The sequence below is a fragment of the Ixodes scapularis genome, unplaced genomic scaffold (genome assembly GCF_016920785.2).
Source record: "Ixodes scapularis isolate PalLabHiFi unplaced genomic scaffold, ASM1692078v2 PGA_scaffold1__304_contigs__length_218370807, whole genome shotgun sequence".
Lineage (NCBI taxonomy): Eukaryota > Metazoa > Arthropoda > Arachnida > Ixodida > Ixodidae > Ixodes > Ixodes scapularis.
Genome location: NW_024609846.1, coordinates 139,914,824 through 139,936,500, shown reverse-complemented (window position 1 = coordinate 139,936,500; position 21,677 = coordinate 139,914,824). Strand labels below are relative to the sequence as shown.

The following is a 21,677-nucleotide window of genomic DNA, read 5'->3' as shown; positions in this document are numbered from 1 at the left end:
TTTGCTTTGATCTTCAATGTCGAACAGTAGCTTATGCGAGTAAATGATGGAAAAATGTTAAAGGGCTTGTTAAACGGTTTATTCACTCTCCTTGGGAAGTGCACATTTAAAATCTCGAGGCCTTACATCATGACTCCTGAGCATTTCTTTCCCCCTCTAAAGTTTTATAACAAAAAAGAGATAAAAGTATATCTTTTTTTGTGTGGTTGCAAGAGTAACTGTGCCCTCAATTTGCAAAAGGTATTGTTTGAAGGAGCTATTATAAATTTTGTGGTTGTAAGAAAAATAAAAACAATAAGAAAGGTCTTGGAATAGTGCTTGCAGTGATGTTGTTCCGGCGTTGTTTTTGAGCTTGTAGAGTGGTCATGAATATGACTAAAAAACTGGTTTTTAACTTTTTTTTTGCACACTAAAAAAGCTTTACGCCCACCAGTTTTATTTAGTTTTGAAGCTGTGCGGAACAGTCTTAAAATATGTTTGAAAGAACATAGGACCATGGAGTAGACGACAAATCATTGTTCTTGTCTGAATTTTAGAAAAAATGTCTGCTAAATGTGTGAGATGTGGGTACATGCTTTACATTTGGCCATTAGAAGACCTCATACCTACCAATAAACTGGTCATCACCTTAAGATATACACTATTGCAAAGCTTTTGCTCTGTGTCAACTGTTTGTGTGTGTGCGGCCTATGCTCAGCATTACGCTAATGTTTAAACCCACTTTAGACGGTCCGCAAAAAGCGGTTTCTCAACGTATCGCACTGCGATTTACTATAGAGATGCAGTGGTGGAAGCTTGCAGCAAAAATATCCACTGATGAACTTGCCCCATTCAAGAGGGAAAAAAGAAGAACCTGTTTCGGGCAATACGGCGTCATTCGCAGATGGTGCTTGCCACCCGTGCAATGCTGCCGACAGATGTCAAAAGCGACGAGGATGCTTTGCCAGTCAGCTTAGCAGTCAATCTTCCGAACAATTTGAATACGCTTCCTTGGTGGTGCTCGTCTCTGTAATGTAAAATTTTCAAAGTGGAATATTTATTTTTAGTGAACTAAATTTGAAGAGGTACTTAAATCCCCCAGAGCCCCCATTTCTTGTACTGGGGCGATTAAACGAGGCGCCTCATCCCCTCATACTTCGCACCACCCCATCTGTCGGCAGCACTCACAAGTCGGGGAGTACCGTTATGGCATCATCCACAAATGTCACCGTAGATTGTCCAAAACAGGATTTTTATTTTTATTTCTCGAACGAGGCAAGCTCGCTTGTTGATACTTTCATTTCACACTTCGACCACCCTGCCGCACCTCCATAGTAGATCGCAGCATGATACATTGAGACACTGGCTTTTGCTGGCTGTATAAATTGGGTTCCAAGCGTTGCGTAAGTTCGCTGGAGCGTTAGGATAGCAGGCGACAAAGGCAGTGTAGGCAAGCGGGCGTGGGCATTTGAGGCGGCCAACTGCGCTACCCTTTCTCTCCTTTGCTCCCGTGTCACAGGGTAGATGTGACAGCAATTACATGGTGCTGAATTTTCTAAGTACCTGCTGCAGGCCAGCATGGGGCACCGATTGAACGCGAGTGCTGCATCAGCGTTCGGCTAGGGCTCGTGTTCAGTCTGCTTAGCGTGGCCTTTCGGGCTCCTCGCTAACGTTCCGTTCCGAAGCCACCACGTCCGGCGTCCTCCCCTCTCCCCGGCAGGACAAGGAGGAGATGCGTGCCCTGACGGAGCTGCTCAACGGCTACGACCAGGGCGGCATTCCCAGCTTCCCCGGACTGCTGACCTTTGGCACGGCCTCCAACGAGCACAAGTTCCGTCTGGAGGACAACTGGAGGTCCATCGTGGACGACCCCGACGTGAGTGGACTCTCGGCCCCTTCTCCTCCTACTGCCGAAGAGAAGTGTCTGAGCATGGGGGCACGGTGCTAAGCAAAGCTAAAGAACCGTAGCTTTAACTAAACTATGGCTTCTTCCAGAGTTGTCAACTATCAAAATAGCTTTGGTAGGCTGCCGAATGAAATGTTGGCGGATTTCATGTGGCAGGCTCAGAGGTGAACTTGGTCTTCCCTAAAGCGAGGAGCAGTAGCAAAATCACTGAGCACACTCGCATAGGATATTCTCATTTCTTGCTCCCATGTGAAAAACGCAGCCCCAAGAGGATAGATGGCAAGGCCTTTGGCCAGTTGACTGGGCATCCTTCTTCCCCACGGCCGCTACAACGGTTGTTGGTGGAAGGAAATTCGATGTTCTAGTTCTAGCCAGTTTCGTTTTACATTTTTACTGAAAACTTTTCTAGCTTTTGTGAATACTTGTTCTTATCTGCAGCTCCACTTCTAGATCCTTCAATAAAATTGGGCTTCAGTCACGTTGGGAACTATGAAACCAGAAAAGGGAAATGAATTTTAGTTGGTTATTTCAGACGTTTCACTATTTCGGAGATAGTTTTGAGTGAGTTTGGTCGCTGAAGGGCAGACATATTTGAGAAGTTTAATCATTAATCAGTTCGTTGTACAAAACATCTGAGACAGCATGGTAAAAAGTGATTGTGAATGTAATGGCAGAAGAAAATCTTACAGTACCTGATGGACATCATGTGCCATTAAGACAGGCTGGATTTCCCATGTCTAACCTTCCAGACACCCAATTTGACATTTTTCTTATGGTACAGTATACCTCTAAAAAATCCTTTCGAAGGAGGCAAGCCTTGACTTAACCTAATGAAATGCATGTTTTCAAGGTACAGTGAACTTTAGTTAGTTCAACCTCGGTTAATTCAACTTTTCGTTTAGTTCGATCGTGCTCATAAGTCCCGGCGAGCACCCATAGATTTCTATGGGAGGAAAAGTTTGATAGTTCGAACTCGGGAAGACTTCACATTGGATAATTCGTCTCGGGCGAATGCACGTGGGTTCACATAGCACGTATTGCACGGCACCACGGCAGAAAAACCACCAACGTATGGCGAAACACGGGCTCTTTGCTGCAAAGCCGAACGTGCGCAAATATGCGCCTGCTCCTCTACGTCATTGAGACGGACCATAGCGAATGACACTAGCCAGCGCAAACAATCTGGCGTGGAGTAGCGCGGAGAACATAGCACGTGGTACGGCGCAGAGACAACGCAAGCGTGCGCTCTCAAAGCGCTTTCCTGTAGCATCTTGTGCAGTCCATCTTGCGCGTCGGGAAATGCAAGTTCTCTTTTCTTTTCTTTTTTTTTTTGTTATTTTTTTCTGTCACGGACGGTCTGGCCGCCCGGCGCCAAAGTCGGCTCGTAAGAGCCTTTAAGTAGCATCGTGTGCGGTCATCTTGCGCGTCGAAAAGCGAGGGTTCTTTTTTTTTTCTTTTTTTTTTTTTTTTGTTTGTTGTCATTTTTTTTTGTTGCTGACGGTCTGGCTGTCTGGCGCCGAAATTGGCTCGTGAAACTTACTTTTTTAAGTTTTTTTTTTTCTTCTTTTTTATTTTTGTGGTGCGCGAAGGGCATGTTTAGTGCCCTCCGGAGCATGCCTTTGGACACGCGTTTTAAGCGCAGACGGCAGCACACCATCGGTATGTACTTTGGACAATAAAAGGAAGCTTAATTTTAACCGTTTTTCTGTCCTCTTTTTAATTCGATCATTCAGATAATTCTATCAAATTTCAAGGTCCCGTCGAGGTCGAATTAACGAAAGTTTACTGTATCAGACCCTAGAAATCACCACTAAAAGATGGGAAAGCCGAATGTTGAGACACACTCTGACATCCGTCATTACACTGTCTTTCGGTAAGAACTAAATATTGCAGGAACCATTTCTCGTTATTTTATGGCACCCTCGTGCTGGAATAGTAATCTTGCCTGTGGGAGTCGTACGGTGTGTAACACCTTCATGCTGTCTGTTCTGTCCGCACACCAACCCCCCGTCAATGCTCTTGCAGTCCTTTCCGAAAAGGGTCCGCAACCAACAGGATGCCATATGGGAGCTCATCTCGACCGAGGTGTCGTACCTGCGCACCCTCAAGGTCATCACCGAGGCAAGTGCTTTGTGCAGACTGGTTGCTCGTTCCACCGTGGGGCTCCGTCCTGACGTCACGGCCTTCTTTCTTGCAGCTGTTCCTGGCGTGCCTCTGTAACCTTCAAAGCGAGGGCATCTTGCAGGAGGTATGTCTTGTCTCTTTGGATCGGTGGATGGGAGTAGTTGGGCAAGGGAAGGCAGTTGCAGCTCTTGATGCGAAGGAAGGACATAGTCGTGTCTATTCCTCGTTTAGGGGGTCACCGCTGGGACCGGTTCGGACCGATTGAAAGCGAGCCTGCTTTCGTCGAGGTTTGGCTTAAGACAAGTTCCTCTCGAGGAGGCCTAATATTATGTGGAAATTGTTTACACATGACATTGGCAGAACGAAAACGGCCTTTCGAACGCCCAGCGTCTAGCACGAGCTTCGTGCCTTCCGTTATGCTTTGGCTGCGCACGCGAGGCACGCGAGACAATGAAGCGTCTAAGGTTATTCCGTCCTCGGCTCGAGCTTCCTACATTCGACGCTTCGTCATCTCATGCACCTCTGGCATGCATTCGCAATTGAAGCGAGGGTGAAGGGCATTGAGTGCATGCTGGAGGCCGGGCACTCGAAAGGCATGCCTTTCCGTTCTTATTCAGTCGGTGACTGTACACCAACTCATGTTTAAAAAAAAATCGGAATGCCCCTTGTGGCACACCATCTGCGCCGCACACATTGCGACAGGGTGTGGGCAAGAAGCACTGTGTCTCGTGTCAACAAACCATTGGAATGCAGAGATGTCGGTGTCAGTGTGAGTCCCTGTGCTCCTCTTCGTGTTGGAATTGTTGATTCTACGTCTTCCTACCAATGTCTTGCTACTGCAGTGGCCTGAGCGAAATTAACGAGGCTCGTTACACCAGAAAACTTTGTGTAAATAATGTGACGTGTGGCGATTCATTCCGCGTGAGCGCCAAAGAAGGAGCGCTAAAGCCTGATTCACACAATGCTATTCTGCTCGCTATTTTCAGTTGTGACGTCGCTCAGGCTGCAAATACGCGTTCGGTACCTGTGAGACTCGACATTGATATTGAAAATCGCAAGCAATATCGAACCAAGCGAATCAGGCATAACGAATCGGTGGTAGCCATTGGTAACAATTATCAACATCTCCTTGTATCTCCTGTTTACACGGAGCCTACTTACCCAAGAACTCCTTTAAACTTAATTTTTGAGGCCTGTACTTCTTGCTGTAACGTTTTGTCTACAGGCCGCTGTTGTTTAAACAAGCAGGCGACAGTCTGACTTATCAGACGGCCGTTTGAACGGGAAGATGCACTGAACGGTGGTCCAGACAACTTGACAGTTTTCCTGCGTTCACGTTGGAACAAAACCAATAAATCTGACGACCAGAAATGTCCGCGAGTTCTACCCAAAGCGCTTCTCGCACAAGCAATCGTGATCCGACGATATCTGGTCTCTCTATTCACAGCACCCATCCATGTTCTTAGAAGACGGAGCAGACAGAATGCACTTCAAAATTAATCTTCAAACCTTTCCTAGTTCTTTTGGTAGAGCCCCAGTCGTGGCATTCTGACGAGAAGGCAGGTTTTAGTCTGGCTTCTTCCAAAACAACATAGAAATGCCCATCCCGCATGGCGACTTCCGCCCACAGCCCCAGACCGGAAGTAAGCCCGACGCACCACCACCGCACCATGACGTAACAGAGCTTAGATGGTGTATAGACTGCCCAAGTTTCTCGCATTCTTCTCCGAACTCAACCGGCCAAGAGTCCTCAGCGCTCCGGTGTCATCCGTTTGTGCAGGTGGACACGGAGCGCATGTTCAGCAACATCACGGATGTGTACCAGGTGAACCACGCACTCTGGGACGACTGCCTGCTGCCGGCCCTGAACGCAGCCAGGGCCCGCCGGGGCCTTCTAGACCCTCTGTTGCTGCGGCCGGGCTTCCTGCGCTTCGAGGAGGCTTTCCAGCCCTACATCAAGTACTGCCTGGAGCACACGCAGTGCTCCCACTATGTCAAGGAGAAGCGGGCAGAGAGCGACCTCTTCAAGACCTACGTGGCTGTGAGTAGCCTGCTTGCCGAGGATGGCCTTGCCTGCCGAGACGTGTTGAGACGTGTTTTGTGTGTCCCCCTGTCGTCCGTTCGTCTCTGGTTTAATTTATGAGCAACGAAAAATGACCTCCCGGGGAAAGGTGGAAGGAGGACTTGTCGGCCGGCGCAAAGCGCAGTTTTCCTTTTGTGTTTTGCCTGTTTTTCCTTGGGTCGAACATTCCAGGATCGTGGGATGCGTGCATTCGTGCGTCGTGAAATCCGAACTTCTGCTACATTATTTTTATGGGGAGTTTGCCAGGCCCACGCCAAATCGTCGTAAAATGCAGGATGTCGTACGAACTGCGGACTCACAATTGGGGTTTAGCTCTAGCTTACTAGGTGGCTTTACGTGCCGAGTGCTAATCAAAGGTAGCAATATGCCGTGTGGGGAGCCTCCGGAATGCTAGGCCTTGTGGTCTGTTGCCGCACTGCAGTGATAGGGAACGTGGCAGTTTATTACAACCTTTCTTTTTAGCAGCTTAACCCACCCGGGCTCTTTGCGTGGCATTTTTACTGTACCAGTGCTGCTGTACCAGCTCATATTGCCACACCCTCTACACTCCTAGAAGTCTGGTGTATCTACTCTCCGACCAAACATTTGGTAGAGGCAGTCACTGTGACCTGCGGGGGGAGCTGTACGAATGACGAGGAGAAAGACAGTGTGCGCTCTGGCACTGAGCATGGCATAAGCATATGAAACATTGTGCTCATAGTCGCAGTGCAGGCTGTCCTCTTAAATCTAAACATATTTTCACCCTCGTCTTTCACCGAGCCTCCTGTGTTGATTGCTGCGATTGACTCTACCAAGTAATTAGTGGGCAAGCACATACATCATATTTTCTTAAAGTGTAGGAGAGTATGGGTTGTCCTCGAGCTATAGTCAGATACGAGTTAAGAACACTCCAGAAGCTCCTCCCACACTCTCATTATCATGGTCAGTGTTGTGCCCCTTACTGAAAATAAGGGACGAGATAGCATTACTATTCGTTACTGCGTCGAAAATGTAGGCATTACTGAGATTCATTACCGCCCTCTAGATGTAATGAAATACTGTTATCTTTACTTCCAAAAACTAACAAAACATTAGGTACTTTTGCGTTACCTTAGATGTAAATCATTTCTTGCCTTCAAAAAGGTGTGGATGTAACTTTCGACAATGATTAAACTTTTAAAAGGATATGCTCCTCGAGAATATATATTTTTTTAAATTTTGAAGCTAGTACATATTGAGCTCCTCTTGCATATATGTAGTCAGTTTTCTGATATCTGCCTTGGTGAAATATCTGTGCTGTATGAAGGCATATAAAATGCCTTTTTGGTGCACCATTTTTTTTCCCTCAAATTTACTGTAAGAGAGCATCCTAAAGCAGCCTGGTTGCTTCCTTGTGAACAGTAGAGTGTGCAAACCCTCCTGGAAAAACAAAAATCTATGCCTCGAGAGGAAATAAAAATGATTAACTATTGAGTCATTACTTTTAATTTTATAATTCTTATAAAAGTTCAGTAGTGCCAATTGCATAACTAGCAAGATTTGCACACTCTATACATCACCAGGAACGCCGGTGCAAAATTTGGTTGCTACACAGTAACTGCATTCGGTAAAAAATGTGTGCACAAACTTTAAAAACAGGCAAAAGCGCACTGTGCTGTCTGTTTCTCGCCTCTTTGTCCCTGTTTTTTGAGCGCTAAAATGTATTCCAAATTCCAAAACCAAGTAGCCGAACAATCTACTCTACAAAAATACCAATTTGAGAAAAACACAAATGAAAGTTTAGTTTTATGTGACATACCTAAATTCTCACTCAAACCACACAAAATTTGGTTGTAATCTAGTACCAAATGTCAGAGTCTGGAGCACCAAACTAGAATCCCCCCGCTGCATAGGTTGCACCCTCGACCTCCACAACAGCAAGTTTGCGCATCCCACACGTCCCACACGTTGTACCACCCACAAGTTCCGTCACAGTTCCAACTTCGCAGGTAACAGCGCTTGCGCCGCTTCCACTTCTCGCTGTCTCTTCATCTCGGAACGCTGTCAGCTTCTTTTCCGATGCGATCACAAAGCTAAAAGCATCGACGATGAAAACAGAAGTGCTTGACTGACCGACAGTTGTGTTGTTGGGTGCGCCGCCATTTTGCTCGCACAACGGGGCTGTCGTTGCGGCCGCCGTGCTTGTTACGCTTTTTTGCTTTGATTTGCATTTCCCCTTGTTCGGCCACGTAGTCCGGCTCTTGCGGTGACGAAAGTTGCGCTTCTTCTCGCCATCCATAGTTGGAACTGTCGGAAGGAGAACAGCAAACTTGGTTTTCGTTTGAGAAGGTAGTGATGCGGTGCGATACGAAACTATGTGCGAGCTTCACTGCACGTCACATCTTGGCGGCGGCCAATGGTGGTCGCGCATTCGCGTCACGTGCCACTTGGAGCATAAAGAGTATACAGGAAAACTTTTATTTTTTTATTTTTCCTATTGCGAGTACGAAACTATGGAAGGAGTCAGTGGAAAGATGGAGGCTTGCTCTTTCTTCTCGGAGCAACGAAAATGGCAGGTGACGCCGAACTGCTGAGAGATACAAGCTCAAAAACGCCTAAAACGTGCAATTTTCTGAGCCGCAGAGTGGCGTTTAGACACATATTTTTATAACTTATAGGGCGAATTTTCGGACAATTTGCGGATCTATAATTCTTTACTCCTTAGTCATTTAAGAATCTACCGTAAAGTTTCGAGAGAACGCCCGCCCCCTCGAGATCGCCCATCACGTTTTTCTGTCTAAATATCTGTAACATAAACATTCCAAAACATTGCCCCCCCCCAAATTTACGTCGGACGTCACGCAATATCCGACGGGAATCGCATCAACCGCACAATTTGCTGTACCGGCAAGTCTGAGAAGCGAGCTTACAGTGGGTTCCCGCGTTTTTGTCCGCGATCTGTGCACGTGATATCGGCCCCCGTAACATGCGAGTTGTTCCCACGTGTATGTTGCACTGTGAGATGCGGATTTTCTGCGTCCGCAATCTGCGGTACCCGTTCCCGTGACAAAGTTTTTAGCGGATTCCCGCGTTTTTTGCATTCTGCGGTCGCGATCTCTAGTCCACGCGAGCTGGTTTCGCATGTATATTGCATCGTGAAATACGATTCTGCTGCGTTTGCGATCTGCGCTATTTGTTTCCGTAACATACGAGCTTGCAGCGGGGTTTCCTGCCTTTTTGTCCGAAATCGGTTCCCGTGATGGGCAAGTTTGTAGCAGGTTTCCGCGTGTTTATTGCACCATAAAACCTGCATGTGCTACGTCTGCAATTTGCGGCATTCATTCTCGTGAGATGCGAGTTCTCAGCGGATTTCCGTGGGTCTTTCGCGCCGTTAAACGCAAATCTGCTGCATCCGCAAGCTGCGGTACCCTTTCCCGTGACACAGGAGTTTGTAGCGAAGTCCCGTTTGTTTATCGCATCGTGAAATGCGAATTTGCGGTGTCCGCGATCTGCGGTATCAGTTCCCGCGTCACGTGGTTTGTAGCCAGTTTTTGATAAAGTTTTGCTGTGGCGTCCCCAAAGATAGCCCAGCCCATGTTTTTCACCATCTATGTCTTCATTGTGGGTGGGCGTTCTTTCAGAACTTTATGGTAAAGGGTGCATAGTATTGTACTGAAAAAACTGGGTGCATGTTTGGTGATTCTGCCAAATGCGTTTAAGTGTGGTAGCTTAATAGGGTGGGTGCTATTCTTAGTCCGCAGGGTGCCTAGGGCAGGACGTCTTTCGGTGTTTGGGGTGAGTAGTGCCTAGGCCAGGGTTTTGTATCGAAACAGATGACGTCGCACCATAGTCTCTTTGTGACGCTGCGCGTGCTTCCCTTCAGGCTTCAGCACCATCCAGATACAAAGCCTTTCCTCCGAATTTTCTGGGTCGCCAAGAGAGGAGAAGCACGCTTTCCTGCCCTTTTCACTCCTTCTTGTTCTGTGCACTCTTTCTACACCAGCTGTTTTTTTTTCTGCTCCTCTTTTTCTTGCTTTCTCCACTCCGCACACTTTCTTGCACCACCTGCTTCTGCTCTTCCCGTTCTTGCATGCTGGATCTATAGCTCAGTCAGTGGCGTGCTCGTCTTCCACTCCAATGACCAGAGTTCAATCCCTGGCACCGATTGCCATTTTCTTCGAGATAGCTCTGGACTGACCGACCTACACATCTCGTGCTTACGCTGCCCCTAAGGTTGGTTGGCCCTATAAAGCTACCGCTTTGGAAAAGCTGTCACTTGTAACAAGCTATACTTCAAACACTGCCATGGGTCACTGTTCCTCTGCGATGCTCGAATAGTCCCCTACCGAGGCGTGCGTCAGACTGTTGACACATAAATTGCGATGGCCACGGGCTTTCCGGATTGGTCCACGGTGCAATTCGGTGCCGTGACTGGTATGTGATAGTGTTTATTTGGTAAATTCTGAACTTGTGTTTCGACTTTGGTATTGCGATTTTCCAGAGTTTTAACACAGAACGTATTCATGGGCTTGTTTTGTCGTCTGGAGTGCAACGGTAATGAAAATGTGTGCCAAGCCAATTTTTCTGCTAAATCTAGAGGGAAAGTTAGATACAGAATGTGTTCTGTGTTTCTGGCCTTTCAAACGACTCTGAAAATCACCAAAAGAGAACACAATGCATAGCACAGGTCTAAAATGACTAAAGAGTCAGAGTAAACACACATTCGAAAGTCTAAAAGTGCCAAAACATCAGAGAGATTATAGATGCACACTCTCAACTTTATGGGAATTTCTTGAGTTTGCACTCTTCTCTAACTCCTCATGATGCTGTCATTTACTTATGACGATTGTCAGGTCAGTGACCTCGTGGTTGCTCTGAGGGGTAATTTTGATAGTCTTCTTTCATCAGATGTTAAAAAGTTGTGTGACCCAGATATCATTCCTAACTCTTTTTAGAAATATAGAATGATGTTTCAAACTTCTTTGTGTGATATGCTCTTGCAGCTTAAAAACAGGCAGTACAGTCGAACCTCGATATAACGAACTTCAATGTAACGAAATCCTCAATTTGACGAAGTATTTTATTTTTCATAATTTCTTGCCCATAGACCCCATGTATTTTTAGTCTCTATATAACGAAGTCGATTTTGCTGCTATTTCAATATAACGAAGCGCCATTGCCATAGAAGGCAATAAATAAATCAACTCTAAAAAACAACTTCGCAAAAAAATTGTGGTTAAAAAAAGAAATAATATGCGCAAACGCGAGCGCTTGTTAGGTTACTTCACGGGGACAGGCCTTCCAACGCCGAGGATGCGGCGCCGGTAGCGCCGGCGAGGCATGCGGCAAAGCGGATTCCGCGGGGCTGGCCAGAAAATGCCGAGCAAAAAGTTTACACGGCATAACAGCATCACCACTGACATTCACTGATCATCATAGTCCACTGTACCGCGGGTAGCGCGGGAGCCAACTTCAGCGGGGGAGCGACGTGATGGCGCGACCGCGCGACCGCACGGGCAGTGCTATCTAGGAGAAGACCGAGAAGACCGATTATCGTCTTGCGAGCGTGGTGCAAAGCAAAGGCGCAAGCACACTGTGGGCGCAAGGGGGAAAGTAAACTGTGCGGTCAAGAGTGCTGTGTAGGTTGGAAACATTGGCACCGCCTAAACTAAACAGCTTTATTTTTTAACCGGGCGGTTCACTCACGTGCTTGCTGCCATAAGGAAACGTAAAGTTGTTTCTTTGGATGAGAAAGTAAACGTTTTGGACGCCATCCTGAAGAAACTGCCGAGATCACGAGCACTCGGGAAGTGCTCGACGCAATGGACGTACTGAGGAGGTACACGGCGTCACATGGGCAGCAAGATGCCGTGTAAGCGCTCTGGGCGCTCGAACGCCGTATGACGCCGCTGCTACTGTCGGACAAGGCGCAAGCAAAACTCGCGGACTACTTTGCCCCTAAATAAATGTCATTTTCGGTGAGTTTTCATACCCGTAAAATGTTTCGGAATTTTTTTTTCGCATGCTAAAGCCAAATTTCGATTTAGCGAAATTTGAATGTAACGAAGTAAATTGCGAATTTTACCGACTTCGTTACATTGAGGTTTAACTGTATACCGCAAGATTGAAAAAAAGGTAAAGGGCCCGCATGCAGTAGAACTTTATTAATATATTCTCTAAGGGACTGCAGTAAAAATATATGTAATCAGGGAGAATGTAACAATTGATAAGTCTTTTGGGAGGTTATAGGTGAGACGGGAAGCCACTCTCGCACAGCAATTTATTTAATGTGGACTTGCACAGCTGCAGAGAAGTACCATATTCAATATATAAATGGGGCTCGACATTTTGTTTTCAGCTCTTTCTTTCCAGTTAATGGCTGACTCACAATTGTAGCAAAAGAATGTTGGCCTTATAAGAGTGAGCAATATTTCCGAGCCTATTGAGCTAGCTCAGATGCTCTCCCGCATCAGGCACTGCTCCTAGCATGCCCGTCCTGGTGGCACCTATGGGAGTTAGACGAGACCGGAGCTTTTGAGCACAACATCCGGGAAAACATACATACTGGGAAAATATTGGCGATGTTCTACCGTATTTAAGCACCACCGCATTAATGACTACGGAATTTTATGGTTAGAGAAGCCTTTGAAGAAGCCCACATTGTGTCATTGAAGAGCATTAAAAAAAAATCCAAATGTTTCGTAGAACACTGAATACAATTGAAAAGACTTTTTAGATATGCGTTCTTTGTTTCGTAGGAGCTCGGTAAGCTTGGCAAAGGAGCGTGTGTTGGTTGTGCCACAAGAATAAAGGAAAGGTACCGAAAAGGACAAATGCAGGATGAGATGTCTCGTGCTTTCTTAAGCCTCTTCGTTGCATTCGATTCACTCCTGGCTTAGCATAGTGCCCATTTGTTTTCGAATCACATTTGTTGAAACGAAAACTCGGGTCGACTACCCGTCCCTAACGTGTCTCCGACCAGTTTGTTCAGCGTTTCACCCTGCCCATTTATCCAGAGTGGTTTCAAAGGGACAAAGAGTTTTGTCGCAGGACCAGGCCTGTGACCCTAGCGGCCGGTCGTGAAAGTTCTGACAAAAAAAGACAACAAAACGAGAGTATCGCCGTCGTCGCGACATCCCAACCCGCTGGTAGTTGAGTCGGGATGCTGCTACAGCAACTTGGGGTGCCTCTAAGAACTGTCAAGCCGTAGAGCAAGCTGCAGCAGAACAGGCGTCCACCGCGTTTGCCAGGGTCACGGCAGGACACGTCTGCGACGTCTTCGGGCGGAAATCAAAAGACCCCGACACGGATTAGGTAAACGCACCAATCGGAGACGCGTTCCAGGTACCGCGTCTTTTGCTCCCTCTTGCCACTGTACGTCCCCACACTACCAGCACGTGGGAATGAGGAGGGGTTGCAGCCGTAGGCTCTCCGGGCGTGCTTTGATCGACGCGTGCCCGGCTCTCTGTGCAGTGGTGCGAGGCGAGGAAGGACTGTGAGCGTCTCCGCTTCACTGATCTCCTGGTGAAGCCCATGCAGCGGCTCACCAAGTACTCTTTGTTGCTGAAGGCCATTCACAAGAAGACGGATGACGAGGCCTCCAAGCAGGCCCTCGTTGAAATGGTGAGTAACCCCGCGGTGAGGCGTGTCTCGGCAACGCCCGGGGCGAGGGGCGGGCTGCCCGCGGTTGCGCGTCGTGACTTGCGGGTCGGAGCTTACTTCAGCTAGTGAATGCTCTCCAACTTGTCGCAGCAGAATGTGGCTATTCGTGTTCAGTTTCTTTAGGGGCCGGTTATTTATACGTGTCCGAATCTTTAATAAGTAGATTTAAGGTAGATTTGTGAATCTTGGTACCCTAAAGATTCAAATGGGCGTGTATGAGGCTAAATTTTTTACCGGCCCTTTGATCCAAGAAGATCATTGAGCAATTGGGTAGAGAGGTGATTCACCGGATAAATTATTAATGTGTTATCATTCATACCTACATGGCAGTAAAAAGCTGACGCCGTCCATCTACAGACAGGACAGTGGAAAGGGAAGCGCGCCGTGTAGAGAGAAGGAGAGTAGTGAAGGACAAAGGCGAGAGGGAGGCGACGTCACGGGGCAGAAGCCAATGCAAGTGCAGGAAACCGGTAACAGCAAAAGCGGCGTCAAGCAGTGGATGCCGCTGCTAAGCGTGCAAGGTGGCCGAACGAGACAGAAGGGCAAAAGCAGCGCCTAATTCGGCTGGCCTAAATGCAGCGCAAGGAGCGGCAAGCTGACGCAGGTTTGTGCGCAGCAGAGGCTGGGAAGAAGCAGGCTTGGTGAGCCCGCTTCGCCAGAAAAAATTAAAGGAAGATCCATTGGTGGATCCTTAGGGAATATGTTAGCATGACCTTTGGGAAATGCCTCGCACATTCCTTTTTGGGAAACACTGACGCTGACCCCGTAACGGAGCCTAAGAGAGGCAGCAAAAAATAGAGGAAGCAAAAAAAAAGAGAAGGCCACAACAGAAAAGTGTAGGGATCGGCATTAGTGTTCCCTAAATGGGGAGGGGACATGTGCGGCCTTTCCCAAGGGTCATGCCAATGCATACCCTAGGGGTTTCCCAATGGATCTCCCTTAAATTTTTCTTCAGCCATGTCAGTGGCAATTTTGAAAACGAGTCTTCGCTGAAAGAAATGTCTTGCGAGTGTTTGCAGTTTGTTGGTTCTCTCGAAAGCTATACAGTGCAATCCACTTATAACGATAACGAGAAAACCTGAAATTTCAATTGTTACAACTGATTATCGTTGTATCTGGACTAGAATCTAATCATTTCTAGACTAGAAACTCTAGAAACTGATCGTTATAAGCATTACATCGTTATATGTGGTATCGTTATAAATGGATCACACTGTATTAGAGAAAGGCCCAATAAAAATGCCTAGTAGAAGGTGTCTTTCCCAGTTTAGTGCAAACTTGCTTATAATGTTAATATTTTTCTAACTGACCATTTATTTTCTGATTAAAATTAAACTCCAATTGCGTCTTGCCGCCACCTCCATCTTTACGAGTTCCCAGGATCCCTTTGGGCAGCGCGGCATGTATCGAAAGCCATGCACTAAGCCGTTGCATTTCATTAGGGGCAGGGACTAGTACATGGAAACTAAAGACGTGTTCAATGCAACTTTACTCAAAATCAGGGATGGGCAGTATTTCATATACAAGTATTTGAAATACGTATTTCAAATACTTAGTGTATTTTGCACTTGTATTTAATTACAAATTGAGTAATGTATTTGACGTGTGTATTTAAATACTAAAACGTGGGTATTTCAAATACAATTGTAATTAAATACAATTTTGTGGGTGAAAATACATCCCTCAAATTTATTGTCACTGTCCCGAGCAGGAAGAAAACTACGTTCTGCACCGAATGCAGTGTCTCTCAATAAAGCACAAGCGTTTAGTGACTTTGTGATTACGGTGCTAGTCCAGGGCAAGAATAGTGACGAAATCGACGTTCACAGGCAGACTGGCTAAATAAGTGCCTGTGACAACTTGTGTTGCTTTCCAGCCTGATTTCCATCCATAAGTGCCTGGAACATTCTAAATGCGCGGGTCGTCCAGATTTTTGTAACTGGTGCGAGTCCCAACAATAAAAAATTCTCTGGCTAGTGCTGCGCGTCTTGGTCGTCTCGGTTCTTTGTTGGTCTATTCGCGACTCCAGCAAAACGGACGCCGCCAAGCGGAAAAACCGGGAACCAGCCGGTCCAGGTCGCTCCGCGCCCCTCCGCGTCTCTGGTGGCTTTCGCGGAGACGTGTTGTCGGCGTGGTGGCGAACAATGTAATTTGACGAAGGTCCGAATATTAAGTTTGTGTGAGTGATCATTAGTGTGGTGAAGCCTGAGTAGATTGTTTTCTTCTATTACGTGTTTGAAAGCCCGTTTACTCCACAGCACACGGTCGCGTGCTTTCGATTTCTTGGATGGGGAGGAATCACGGAAAAACTTTTTGATTTCTTGTCTGTCTCGAATATCATTCAAAGTGACGACTGCTTGGTAACTGATACTGGAGGGAACATCAATGTTGCAGTCAAGTGAATGGGAAGGTTCGATAGCTGCTTTTCTTGAGTTTGGTTGTGTTCGGTTAGCTTCAAGTTTGAGCCACCCACGCCGGTCGGTGCGTTGGCTATTCATCTTGGCTGCTTTTCGCCGAAAAAGCCTCTGGACCACACTGAAGGAGTTGGGCTTATTTCGTAATTACTTGATTCAAGAAAACTTGCTCATTGCAAATGATGAATGAGGGAAATTATCTGTCTTCAAAAGGTGGGAGACAAGTCTCGCAACGTTAGATGCTGTCACGGCATTTTGACCTATCGCGCCTCCAATATTTATATTACGAAGACGTCGAAGCCAGCAGCAATATACGTCTACATTGGTCAGGTTGACCGGCCACAAAAAAATACAAATTTTCTCCGGTCAATGCAGAGAGGTTCTGCGCGGATCTTCACTCTTCAGCTTGTCCCCGTGCTGCCGGCTATAGAACCATTTGGCTAAGTTTAAGTAGTATGTCTCCGTCTGTCAAATATCTTTTTATTCAGCAGCTCACCTAATTGCTAGTCAACTAAGCTCATATTTCAACCCGAAGGATATACTAATATCGCTTTAGTGGGATCCCCCCCCCCCCTAGTACGTAATATAATACATAACCCGCTCGTCAAAATGACTTCTCGATTGCTACTAAAACCTGAATTGAAATACGAGTATCAGCTGCTTAGTGGGGCACCGGCGGGTTAACATGGTCCTTGGCTCAAGAAGCGGTTGCTTAATTTTCGTAATTTTGCTGCAGCCTGTGTTGTTGGCCGAGCAGACGACTGGAGCTGTTTCGTAAACGCGGATACGCACAAAAGCTCGATTTCGCGGACAGATAAGTCGCATGGTCGAGGCATGCGAGTTAGCTGAAAAGTTACTCTCTGTGGAACAATTCTATAGTCATCGCCGCTTTCCTTAGATGATCAAAACTGATTAGTATATTACCGTCTCTCCGGAGCCCATAGTTTCGGTTTTGAACGAAATCTCCGAAACGAAAGTTTAACACGAAAAGAACAAAAAAAAAAAAAAAAAAAAAAACACCGGCAAAACAAAACTATGCTTTGCAAGTTTATCTGCACCGGCTACACTTAACCGTCTCAGTTCAAATACCTATAAAATTGGGCATTAAACAAAAGAAAATCTGTTAAATTGAACGCGCCACCTGTTCAGGTGGCCCGGCCGAGCCACCGCGACCTGGACTCAGCCGCCATCTTTGTTTGGTGGGGGCGCCCCCTATAGGTCGCTGGAGTCGCGAATACCTAAATGTAATCGACAAAAAAAGCTGCTTGAAGCTCTGTACTTCTTTCACGTATTACGTCCAAGCTGATTACATTTTTTTGTGATTTTATTTCTATTACTTCACTAGAGCCTCGCACACTAACTCCCGAATGTGCGATGCAAAATTAAAATGAGATACCCAGAAACCCGTTGCAGGTGCTCTGAGTCGCTGACGCAAATTTTGAGGAATGTATTTGGAAAAGTATTTGGAGGAGACCAAATACATTTGGTTGTATTTGTATCTTGTATTTAAATGCTTTTTTTAGAATGTAATTAGATTTGTAATTAAATACATTTTTGACGAAGTATTTTGTATTTGTATTTCGATACATATTTGCATGTATTTTGCCCATCCCTGCTCAAAATTAACTTTTGTAGTGTTTGTGTCTCCTGACCTTTTCTGTAGAACTAAGATGCATTAAAATATTTTTTTATCGATCTTCAGCATGGGCTTCTGGGTCATCGCACCACAGGTTCGAGCAGCTGTGGGCATTCCCTGTGACCCAAGTGGCGTGTTTTGTCTCGTTGCAGAACGACTGCGTGGAGAGCTTCGTGTTTGCAGTGGACGGGCGGCTGCGCCAGCGACACGAGCTGGAACGGCTCAAGTCGATCATCAGCCGGATAGAGAGCTACGACCCGTTCGACATCAACAACGACGAGGTCGAAAAGGTAGCCACGTCGGCCCTAGGCAGACTCCTATCCGCAGTACTCTAGTCCATTTCGATGCCCGATACAGTAATGTTTATGTCGCGAGACGCATTGTGATTTAGGAGCAACTTCAAAACCTGTTTTGTGTTCCGAACATCAATCCTGTAAAAGAAGCGTGCTTTGGGATTGCTCAGACGAGTCTTGCGACATCAATATTGCACTCAACATTTTTTAGTTTCTTTTAAAAAAATTCTTATTCTTTGTGTTAATAGGCATTTTAAAAAATTGTTTTTTTTTTAGCAGTTCAGTGTTTCTTTAACCCCTTACCCGTCTTTAGTTTGGGGAGATTTTTGACCCTCAACTGCTTAATTGCTGTCTTCAAAACTACATTTGTTGCCTTCAAGGTCAAGTTTCTAGCCCCAAACAGAATGGGAAAAATTAAAAAATAAAAATTCAGCACTGTCATCTGCTGGCAGAGCCTGAAACTAAGCCACGAGTCAGCCTAATTCGTCCAAAACGGTTGAGTGCGAGAGCGGGAAAAAGGCAGACGAGCTATACCCGTCCTGAACGGTTTGGGGAGGGTTTCGTATTGGCGAGCCCTCCCTAAGCCGTTTTGACGTTTTGGATGAGGCGTTAGCCTTATCCAAATTGGTTGAGCGGTCAAAGCCCAACAAGCAGCCAAAAGTGAGGAAACCACTCCTCAATTTCTCTTCTCCCTCCAAGAAAGTAAGAAGCCCCCTTTCTTAAGTAGCTCGGAGACCTGCTCCTTAAGGGGAGAGGAGAAGAGAAAAGCACAAGAGGGGATAGAAACGACACTGAGAAAGCGTTTTTTAGCCTGGTGGAAGACGGTCCTGCAAATTGGCTTTTAAGCAACAGACTTCTGTTTTTCCCACTTGATTGTTAACTACAAGTTTCGGCAATGCTGCCGTGTCAAGAGGGGCTTTTTTGCAAGCTGAATTCAGCAGCTAATTGGGGCAGACGCATTTGGGTTGGCTGGAGTGGCAGTTCTCCTTTGTGCCCCGTGGAGGGGTTCCTCCCTTTGGAGTGCACATTGAGTGAGGAAGCCGGTGTCCCCGTGTCCCCAGGCCCTTCGTCCCCACTGCGAGCTGGACCTGACGTGCCCGATGCCCGGCTGCGGCCACCAGCAGAGTCGGCAGTTGCTCTACGAGGCCTCGGGCATCAAGATGAGGGACTCCATGAGCTCCAGCAAGGTGGGTCTGTGGGGACGCCCCCGGAGGAACTCTCGGAAATTGGGCATACTTGGCTTATTTCAGCGTCTTTTGCCGACCAGGTACTGTAGTGTTTGGTGCCGTTCTGGCATCTATCTGTTGCCCTTGTCCGACGCACGGTCACGATTCGTGCACGGACATTTCTGTACCAATCGATACGATGGTATGGGCACGGTTTTTGTACTGTGCAGTTCTGCTGTAACAATATTGAGGAAACGGTGAAGTCCAGTTGTTTTAGTCAAGTATCATTGCGTCTGGACTCGCCTTCGGAAGTGCCCGAAATAATAGGATATGCAACAAAGACAGCATCACTCGTACTATTTGGCCATTTTGGCTGCTTAACTCTAACCCAGAATATGTAAAATCAAAATTTTATAAGAAAAGCGTTATGCTTGAATGTAACGAAAAACCGTTGCATGTCAGCCAATGCAACGCAGCCTATATATCACATTGCGGGCAATGCAAAGGGATTCAAAGGATTTAAAATGCTTACTTTATCATAATTACTCGTAATTAATAATTGTTAACAATTAGTACTGTATTTGCACGATCCTAACGGCAGATATGTTTAACTTCTGGATATTTGAAAGATAACTTTGTGCCGATTCTGCTACTCGGACAAAAATTAATGAAGGCTGAGCAACGCATACCTCCCAGAACGCCTTTAATAGAACGTACACTCACAGAAAAGCAACCGAATAGGACGCACCAGTCATTGTTGGTGTTCGACTGGAGTTCCTCGGTGCTGTCCGTGGACCACAGACAGTTGGCCCCCTGTGGGAGCTCCTTCCAGGCACCATGAACCCACTTCGCTAGGTCGTCAAGCGCTGCTTTCTTCAGACACTGTGCCAAAGTTGCAGAGCATGCTCACCGTCAACAAGCCGCTCGTTGTAAACTGTGCACACGTGATGCTTCGTTGGGTCATTAAAGCTGACATTGAGCGGCCAGAGTCGGGATGTCATTCCGCCCAAAACGATTGCGAGGTCGGCGTGGCAGGCCACAAACTCCTCCTTCACGCGCCGGTTGATGCGGCATCGAAACAAGTCGAGCGCCGGCACGAAACGGACGCCGAGGCTAGCTCCGGGCCTCTTCCTTCGCAGGGAACCGATCTGGTCGACTGTGAGCTCGGTGCCCATCCACGCTTTAGGGTGCACTTGTGCAGCTACATTGTTGAAGTGTGTCACTTTCGCCAGCGAGGTCTTTTTCTCGAAGGTGAGGACGAGGTCTGACTCGCATACGTCGGCCATGCGGCACGGCATTGCCGTCAGCCCGTTTTATTTGTTGTCAGAAGAGAGAGTGCTTGTTAGCTTGGCACTTTCGCCTCCTCCGTGTAGTTGGAGGGCAAGTCAAAAAAACTTTGGCGTGTGGCCGGCATTCCCAATCTCTGCCCGACGATGTAGCCGTTCGAGCGGCAGAGTGCGACAACAAACTGCTCTACCAGCTTCTCTTCTTAAGCCTCTGGGAGCTTCTCACAGATGCTTGTCCTTCTCCCAAGCAAAATATCCATTCCGCTTCATAAACTTAATGATCCAGTTCCTGCTGACTTTGAAGCGAATTCAAGGGATCTCTGAGCTGCGAGCCGGCCGAAGGGATTTCGCTTCGACGATGTCCGAGGAGACAGGTTGCTGACTCGGTCGCAGCCCCTTGACGTAAGACGAAGGTGAGCTCTCTTGTACCAGAAAGCTCCCTTGTGGGGGGCCATTGAGCCCCTGCCTCTTAGCCTTGCAGTCAAATGTGCACCCCTTTTGACTCCTTCGGCCGTGCACGCATGTCTCCCAGATTCCCAAGGATTGGGACACTGCACGATTCCCTTTGCTCTTTACCAGCACGATCGCCTTTCGTTTGAACGATGTTTTGTAATGAAATTGCTTCTGCTTTTTCCATTTTTTGACTGCGGCTCGAGTATGATGAAGGGATTTCGTTGTCACACGGATGTCGAAATGCCAACTGTCTAAACGAAAAAACACGTGACGACATGAGGAGTGGATTGGATTGGACACAAGCAAAAGCGCAACATGTCCACGGCGACGAGGCTACCCATCTAACACAAAAAGTCTTTCGCAATTTTGTTTTTTGTTTGTTTTGGTTTTAGCACGCATGTAATTTTAAAAGAATATTTTTCGTAAAAAAAAATGGGTCGAAATCGATGCTGCCGTTACACCGATTGTTGAAGAAATGCGTGAGGCATTTCGCGCAATAGTTATAACAAAGCATGGCTGAATGCAGCCTCTCAGCACTTCTCCGCGGGGTGAACATTCCCAAAACCCCTCTTCTCCCTGGTGCAGGCAGATTAGGTCACTTAGCGCTTGCACGAAGTGCATGCGTGCGATGTGCGAAAATTGACAGAGCCATTTCGCTGTTGTGCATACAGGAGTGACGTTCTTGACGCGCAGTCGAGACGACTGCGCGTCAAGAAC

The 21,677-nt window shown here is 46.9% G+C and overlaps 1 protein-coding gene across 2 annotated transcripts in view; it reads left to right on the top strand.

The window, feature by feature from the left end:
- Positions 1 to 21,677, top strand: part of LOC8035386 (pleckstrin homology domain-containing family G member 5) — a 432,434-nt gene that overhangs the window by 377,730 nt on the left and 33,027 nt on the right. For both annotated transcript variants that reach the window (XM_042290955.1, XM_029985409.3), the window contains 7 exons: positions 1,700 to 1,855; positions 3,911 to 4,006; positions 4,083 to 4,133; positions 5,790 to 6,050; positions 13,524 to 13,673; positions 17,915 to 18,052; positions 19,117 to 19,242. In XM_042290955.1, coding sequence (XP_042146889.1) covers positions 1,700 to 1,855; positions 3,911 to 4,006; positions 4,083 to 4,133; positions 5,790 to 6,050; positions 13,524 to 13,673; positions 17,915 to 18,052; positions 19,117 to 19,242 — 978 coding nt within the window. The remainder of the gene's footprint in view (positions 1 to 1,699; positions 1,856 to 3,910; positions 4,007 to 4,082; positions 4,134 to 5,789; positions 6,051 to 13,523; positions 13,674 to 17,914; positions 18,053 to 19,116; positions 19,243 to 21,677) is intronic.